Source organism: Anticarsia gemmatalis, chromosome 17, assembly GCF_050436995.1.
Source record: "Anticarsia gemmatalis isolate Benzon Research Colony breed Stoneville strain chromosome 17, ilAntGemm2 primary, whole genome shotgun sequence".
NCBI lineage: Eukaryota > Metazoa > Arthropoda > Insecta > Lepidoptera > Erebidae > Anticarsia > Anticarsia gemmatalis.
The window spans coordinates 2,025,570-2,034,310 of record NC_134761.1 but is presented as its reverse complement, the minus strand read 5'-3'; the positions used below and the strand labels follow the sequence as shown (position 1 = coordinate 2,034,310).

General features: G+C 32.6%; 1 protein-coding gene across 1 annotated transcript; it reads right to left on the bottom strand.

Annotated features, from left to right (window-relative positions):
• Positions 1-215: 215 nt before the first annotated feature.
• LOC142979931 (uncharacterized) lies at positions 216-7,649 on the bottom strand. Its single transcript, XM_076125169.1, has 4 exons — positions 7,599-7,649; positions 4,505-4,817; positions 1,515-1,670; positions 216-981 (listed from the first exon to the last, which is right to left on the bottom strand). Exons 1-4 carry the CDS (start codon positions 7,644-7,646, stop codon positions 929-931), a joined length of 570 nt encoding a protein of 189 aa, XP_075981284.1. The 5' UTR covers positions 7,647-7,649; the 3' UTR covers positions 216-928.
• Positions 7,650-8,741: the final 1,092 nt, after the last annotated feature.

Below are 8,741 nucleotides of genomic sequence, written 5' to 3'. Positions count from 1 at the left end.
AATAACATTTTCGACAACATTTTATTACCATTTTATAAATGTATTGTATTAAAATACGAATATTATAAATTGCAAAACATTTCATTTGGTCGGGAAAAATGCTGACTTAAAAACTACACACTCCTAGGTAAGTTTACTACTAGTGACATCTAGTGGCAAATTTGGAAACTTCCTCTAATTTAATAAAACAATTAAAGTATGTACAAAAAGCTTTATTATAATTACAATTAACGACTAATTGAACACAGGTACTGGCCGCTACGTCCGATCACATTAGAGTTTTAACACTAAACTTATACATTAGTACATTTACACGATTGATTTCATATTTGCAGACAATGCCTGACAACCACATACAGAGCACAGACAAAAAGTGGAGACTTCCATACATAGCATACATCTAATTTTATATAACTCAAAGGTGACTGACTGACATAGTTATCGATTAACGCACAGCTCAAACCACTGAACGGATGGGGCTGAAATTTGACATGCGTTAGATGTTATAACGTAGGCATCCTCTAAGATTTTGATGAATTCTACCCCCAAGGTTATAAAATAGGGGATGAAAGTTAAATTAGTCTGTGATGTAATGTGCTTGGTCTGCTAATTGTCTGAAGATATGAGTAGAATTTGAGAGAGAAGAAAGAGTTAAGTCTTGGATACAGTAGGCAGTATATTTGCAGCAATCGTTTTGCTTGTTTTCAGTACTTGTATTAGAAGAATATTTGAGGTAAGTAATAATTAAGGAATTTGAATCGTGTCAAGACAAACAATATCGTCTTAATTAAAGTAAATTAAGAAAATTTAGGTTTTTGTTTAAATAACTTATAAATTAATTCCGTGTTGATGAAATAAAGCAAATTGTTTGTTACAAATAATTTGCCTGCTGTATACGAAACTTATATCGTTATCGAATATGTTCGTCTTAAGATAAACCTGCATCCGCATCGTAGCTGCTGATTTTGCTGTCGTACCGACCTGAAAATAGCAACGTAAAGATGTGAATGTTTTTGACTATCTTAGACCTACGTACTAACTACACTCCAATACCTCAGGCCATTACAAACGTGCGAACTAAGTGATGACATTTTATCGGAATCTCTCGTTCGCACTTACTCATTGTCACATTCCAATGATTCTTTTGATTATGACGCACAGAGAGAGAGACAGACATGAAGTATAACTTTAGACATAATGAATTTGACTCATGATTGTCTCACTCCTGAGCATCTAAGGGACTTCTCCCGAACGAGGTCAGGTTATACTTTGCGTCCTCCACTTAGCCAAGTTCGGTTGAGAACTTTGGAAGAAATATTGTTAAAAGGACTTTTAGGCATGCAAGGTTTCATCACCCCGGTTTCTGAGGTACATTTGGCAGTAGTTAATCTATTCAATACTGTTTAAACTCACATAACCATGCTAGTTTGAATAGATAAACCACCGCTGAATACCTCAGAAACTGGACTGCAAAAAAAATTGGTGCTTAAATTACTATAGTTAAGTCTTCCTACCTCTCGTAGGATCAGCTCGCTTAACATCAGCATGGTACCCATCTTCGCCAGCGGTGTAAGTCACTGTGTATTCATGCCCATCATCACCGATGTATGAGTAGTAGCCCGTGACGTATAGAGAACCGTGTTCCGGGTGCGCGCCTGGGATTATTTGGCCTGGAATAATACGAAAAGTAGATTAAGGCATAGAAGTATATTATTTTTATTGCTTTTGTGGTGCGTCGGTAGGGCATTTGACTTTCGTACGACAATATTAAGGTCAGATCCCGTGTTGGCCTAACATTTGTTTTTGACTTCTGTCAAGAATTGGTTAGTAAATTGCTTGATGTATAGAAGTCGTGCTTCGGAGAATATGTAAAACTGTCCTGCACCTGACTTCTTACCGGTGCACAAACAAAGTCCTGCAAAGTTGGCTGATTTTTAATAACTGGTTGCTGCCGTCGAATAACATCTAAAAGGACATGATTATAATTATTTATTTAATTAAACTTGTCAAACATTTCTGCCCACGTCTTAGAATATATGAAAGAGTGGGTGTAAAATTACGAAGACTTGAGTAATTAAGTAATGTAATAAAAGGAGCCTACGGTCACAAAATTGCAATAACACCAGTCAAAACAAACTAGCAACGTTATGAAAACCCGACCATTTATTGAGAAATGCAGCACTTAGAAAAATCCCATTAAGCAATAGCGAATCCCGAGAAGACTGCCCGAAGATCGTCACACGACAAACAGGGATCATTTCATTACTCCCCAAATATTTACAAATTTCCACAAACATAGCCTTTAAACTCTTCTTGAAATTACAAAAGACTTCTAGTTTTAAACTGTGCCGAAAAGTCAAGTGAACCTATGTAAAATACATGTTTCTGTTAATTTGCGTATAATATGAGCTAAATCGAAGAATATCTCAAACAAAATATCTTAAGCACCTCTAAATCCAAATTATAGGTCCTAAAAAGAAAAAACTAACAGTATCAAATATTTCCCAAATCATTATCACTTTCACAACCCAGCGTAATCCACACTACACTTGTGTTAGTCATCAGTAAATACAATAGTTCATAAGTTATAGTTTGTGCAACAGAACACTTGACCGCAAACATTGGGCAAATCTAACTTGTATCTTGAACATCAAATTATGTGGTAAATTCAAGTGCAATAACTATGAGATTTGATTGAGTTTTTTGTTAGAAGGATGACAGCTGTATCAACAATAATTAAGTTGCTAAATTAACTCTCTAATCTAACTTACCCTCGGTTTCTGAGGCACATTTGGCGGTAGTTTATCTATTCAAAGTTATGTTTATATGAGCTTAAAGGCTATCGAATAGCTAAACTACAGCTAAATGTAGATGATTTACTTCAATAACCGGGGGGAGGTTACGCTTTCACGACCATACGGCTAGACCAATTTAGATAAGCGCGAACGTTCTAAGTTCCACTTTTCTAAGACTTCCAAGTATCAGAAGACCCTCCAAAGACTCATAATTAAAAAGAAATGTATTCAGGAATATGTATATGTTCACGGAAACTACTCCCAAATTAAATAAAGTTCATATTTTGTAGGCGCCAAAAACGTTCACAATATTAAAACCAGAATCAAGATCACTTTTTTACAGAAGATTAATTTCTGTATTATATACTTATTGAAGTCTTATCGAGAGCAAATAATTGAATCTAAAACAATAAGTATTCGTACGACCTTAATCTGCACTTTCGTGTCTCGCCCTTTAACGAAATCCGCTTAGGCAATACAAAATATTTAAGTATCAACCTTCTAATATACCAAATAACACCTGATGTAGCCGTAAATATAGTGTAGCTACTGTAAGTAATAAATTAGTATATTAATTAACATTTAAGTTTATCGTAAAATATTCAAGACTAGCTGACTTCTACAAAATATCTGTTCGCATAAATCCTCTTATATAAATATGTTCCAAACAGTATTATACTATTAACAATTATTTTCAATAACAATTATGTTCCTTGTGCGAATCGAACCCAAGACCTCCCGACGTAATGGTAGCGGCATGCCGACCTAAACCGATACGCCACGCAGGTCGTCTTCGGTCAACGTGATGGACTTAAGACCTAACTCCTTCCTCATTTCAGAGGGAGAACCTTGCCCAGCAGTACAACTTGGACACTGGATGGTTATGTGATAAATAAATAAATGGGATACATAATTTGAAGATAATTATTACTTATTATTACTTACTTATTACTGAAAGACTTTCTTAATCAAAGAAGTGGTTCTCGATGTTGTGGAGAAGGAACATTAATTATCTGTCATTTTATCTAACGGAGTTAGCCATTCGAAACTTATCCATGAGTATTAAGACCAACCCTTACCTTCTCCTATAAATGCTCTCACCTACAAAATTAGTAAGGATTAGAGCCTGATTATACGGTTTGTAAATTTTATTTATTTAATCAAGAAATTCTTCGTAAAGTTAGTAGTTATTTATAGCTCCCGATTACTGCTCATTTATAATTAAGTTCATAATCAATGTAATAGAGCGGCACTTCTAAAGTGAATGTAATCTGCTCCCAATATGTAAATGATCTTCGGTATTACGCACCAAGCCTAGACTTAACATAAATACTAATTTAAATGTAGATATAAAACCAAATTATTTGCTATAAAAATAAAATGTTTCATTACAAATTTGCAAAATGTAATATAAAGCTAAGGTTTCGCACAGCTAAAGCGTCTTAAACCTATCATCCCTGCTGCTGAACAAATAACCAGGTCTTTCCAACAAACTCTCTTAAATCTTTAACTCAACTTGCTACAAGTCTTCCCAAGGTTGGTTTAGTTAAATCTTAGTATTCGAACCAAACCAGAAAAACACGAATCCTATGTAAAATATATTCAAGGCTGCATTTTAAATATTCTTAAGATGTGTTCACATTTTTCTATTATCTCGAAATAGCTGGTCATAATTGTAACAGACATAAAGCAAAACATAAAACACTTACCTTTTTGTTCTGCCTTAAGTCCATTACTAGTTTCATACGCATAATAATATCCGTCATCGTTTCTCTCATTCTCGTATCTAAGAGTCTTCGCTAGAGCATCAGGGTTTCCATGCAAATCTCTGTTGCTATGAGGTGCTAGAAGAACAGGCTGGCTTTGAGCTTGGTAACTGGGCTGGATTTGAGGAGGTAGTTCATGGTTATGTGGTGCGAGGAGTCCAGCATCAGCTCCCCCTGATGAGTCCACGTGCGGTGGGAGTAGAAGGTGGTCTAGCTTGGCGGCTGTCGCCATTGATGCGAAGGCTAGGATTGCGAACTGCAATAAAGAATGAGGATGTGTTAGTGTTGATGGTGAAATACTGATTTAAGAGTGAGAAAAGATGATAATATTACTTATTTAATTATTAAATATCATTATCCATACTAATACTATAAATGCGAAAGTAACTCTGTCTGTCTGTTACTTAATCACGACTAAACTACTGAACCAATTGGTATGAAATTTATTATGGAGATATTTTGATACCTGAGAAAGGACATAGGCTACTTTTTACACGGGAAAATGTCGCATTCCTATGGGAAAATTCAGGTGGCGGATGAAGTCGCGGGTAAAAGCTAGTTAGTCTTTAAAAGTTAATAGACTTGCTATCTATTACATGGGACTGACATTATTAATATCGAAACATAGACCAGGTGTATTTACAGCTCTGTCTACTGGTTTGATATTTATGTATGTATGTATGTATGTAAAAAATACAACGAAAGAAAAAGTATAGGTATAAGATAAAAAGTCGCGGTGTCAAGGCTGTTTTAAAACTACATACGTATAAACATTCTATTAAATTAAGAAAACAAGGATACGCTAAGTTATATAATTTGTAACACACGCAAATGATACTGACTTGCACTTTTTTACCAGAAGTGTAGGAATTATATGATAAAAATATATTGAAAAACAATTGTGAATTGATTCGTTATCATGATTCAGGTACATTTACAGATAGATACAGTATGTATAGTCGAGAATCCTACAAAATAGCTAGCTCACTGAACTGTAAAATTCGTTAGGCCTTAACCACGACCCCTTTTTTGAAGATGGCAGCCGGGAGACAAGGCTGGTGACCCCATAAACTTGAACTTATGCTTATACTGACTCCCACTCATTAAAAATAAATTGCGGCCTCTGAAAAACGCAAGCCAAGATGTATCTTTCAATGGACTAAAGTAAATCTTTAAAATCATAGTAATTGCCGACTAATTAATACAACTAAAACTACCACACCTGAATTGAAACAAAAACTGGGTCATAATATGTCAAAAGTCAAATTAAAAAATGTAGGTATCAAAACTTTGAACTTTATAATGTCAAAAGGTAAAAAAAAACTCCTTGAAAAAGTCCAATGTCAATGTCACGCATATAAACTTGTTTTAAAGATATTAAAATTAATTCACGTCTGAATATTTTAAGACACTTTTTATTATTAGGCAGCTAAATTATAAAGAAAATCTTTAGATTTTTAATTAATGGAAAAGGTCAGATCTTATCAGATCCTCTTTTCAGATTTCTCGTTGTGTCTAATAATATATTTTTTAATGTTAACAGTTACGTAAATTCACTATTATTCATTAATAAATGAATTAGGAACTTGTCCAATTTCCATATTAAAATTATTTCTTCAAAATATACCTAGCATACCAAAGCTACAACAATGAATTAATGTTAGAGTAATTCCTTCTTATTTCTTGTTTAGTTAACCAAATCATTATTGTTTTCTCTCGCATGTGGTGTTTGCTTTTAAAAGGTTGTACATTAAACCTAATATGATAAATTTTGTTAAACTATTATGTAAAATGTAATAACTGTTAGCAAACTAAAAATAAATAAATAAACTATTTGAACATAACAACCCCTGTTGAGTGTTCTGATGCGAAAACCAAAATCCGAAGTAACATCGCTCAAGGTCGATACACTATGTTTTCAATGTAGATTTGAGAGGAAATCATTGCTCGCGATCGATTTAGCTAGATTTATACGAGAAAGTAATATTTCTGAATGTGAATGAAGCAAGAGAAGTTTGTAGGGATCGTATCAAGTGATATTCTTTGATCTCTTTCTACCCCTATGGGGAAAGGATATAATTTATAGACGTACGTAATAGTAGTATTTGTTCTAGTCTCAAAAATATAAAATAATATAAGTTTCCCAATATCCAGGTAGTAAGCAAGCTTCCTTATCATAGTGGTTTGATGGTTTCTTAATAAAACTGTAACAGCTGCAACTTTGTGGTGACACTTCGCGAATGCGGTTGAACTAAAAGCTTTATGCAGGAACGAAATGGTAATAAGTTGGGCTATTTTATTATATTTTATTTTTTTAAAACACTTATATATCTTGGATTTTATCATGATTTATTTGTATATAAAAATTTTATTTTTTTATTGCATCGAAAGCTTTTGTTACGCGACTATTTCCACGAATATAACTGTATCTATAGCTAATCATGTAATAAACTATCGTAACTGTGTAAGATTGACAAGTAATTTCCCCGAATTAATTTGGTTATTTTTTATATTTAATTGTTTGACAATATTAATGAATTTATATTTTTTATTTTCAGGTTTTTATTATTTATTTAATTGAGAGCCTTTACTATGCAACTATTTCTTCAAATGAAACTAGATCTATAGCTAATAAAGAAATAAATAATATTAACCGAATAGGATAAGTAATTCCTCCGAATTTACTTGGTTATTTTTTATATTTAATTGTTTGAAAATATTAATGAATTTATAATTTTAATCCACAGTTTCCTTGTAAAAGATCAATAAGAAAAAGAAACAGCTTAATTTTAAAGCTATAAGTACAACTTTTGAAAAACCGCGAATTCATAAAACTCTCTCAATGAAAAATCGCCTCAATACATCAAAAACATCACAATCACTTCAGTCTAGACCGTATCCAGAAACCTATTCACGTCACATTCACACACTGCAAAACTGATAACACTTCACTAAAGAAAGGTTTCACAATATGTTGTACTAAAAAGAAAATCTTTACAATATATTGTACACTAAATATTACACAATATATACTAACAATCATATCGATGTTTCTTCTTAGGAAGATGGCAGTGAATGTGTCCATAGAACGAATCTCCATCGTTATATACCAATGTCTTCACTACAATATGACTGATATATATTTGAAACTCTACCTTTAAATACAAACGATTTTCAACCTTAAAGTTTGAAATATAGGGTTTGTTTTGCGTTGTAAAGTTTTGATGTGAATATTATTATTTTATTTTATTAAAAAGAGTTAAAAAAACCTTGGTTTGTTTTGACAAATTAGGATCGAGTTTAAAGTTGAACTTGCATAAAAGGATTCTATTTGTAATTATGTTTTTTTGTTGCAAATGAATTATTTTTTTGGTCGGGTTAAATAGTTTTGTAAGGTCTGTTATTTATTGCTTGGAATGCTTTTGTAAAATACAGTTACATTTAATGAGATGGCGTTCGTAAAAAACATGTTTCGATTTTAAAATAATTATGTACCTAACTGGCACTTATTTTGTTATACTTAATTAATAAATATAAAAAAGCTGTTTTCAAAAACTGCAACCCCATTGATTAACTAGATTCATGTGTAGAGAGCCGCAGAGGTGCAAAACCACATGCGTAAAATTACCTAACCCGGAAATCAAAGTTGAGCCTTTTAGATAAATTGCCACTTATGACACACTCAACCAATAAAACAATTACCGGAACCTTTAAACACAAATTGATTAAATTGTTATCAACAAAAAAATAATAGCGAGTTTGTTCCAAATAATTCGTATTAAAAGATTTGACATTTTGAAATAGGTATTAAACTTTATTCTAAGATTTATTTGTAGCCAACTTTGACTTCGCATAGAAGAAGTTATTCTTATTCATTAATATTGCTTTATTAAAGAAGAAACAAAATACGTTTAATTTGGCTTAATTTCAAAATCATTATCATGAACTTAGCTTAGCTTAACCTAACTTAACTATAGTCCAACAACATAGTTGAGAGACTAATTAGCGAGCTCCGCGTCGAAGATATACAATATTCTAAATAAGAAATATTAGCGACCCATATGCTTATGCAGTTATTATTCCAGATTTTATTTCTGGTATATAGATTTGTTGATTATAATCTAGATTAATAGTGCGTGCCAATAGGCTCTCTAGTAAGTTGTCGGACTATAGCTGTAGA

Coding starts and splice junctions, on each gene's coding strand:
- LOC142979931 (XM_076125169.1), bottom strand. CDS start 7,646: ATGGACACATTCACTGCCATCTTCCTAAGAAGAAACATCGATATGATT. Junction 1,671..4,504: donor ACTTAAGGCAGAACAAAAAG/GTAAGTGTTTTA, acceptor GTATTATTCCAG/GCCAAATAATCCCAGGCGCG. Junction 982..1,514: donor GCGAGCTGATCCTACGAGAG/GTAGGAAGACTT, acceptor TGCTATTTTCAG/GTCGGTACGACAGCAAAATC.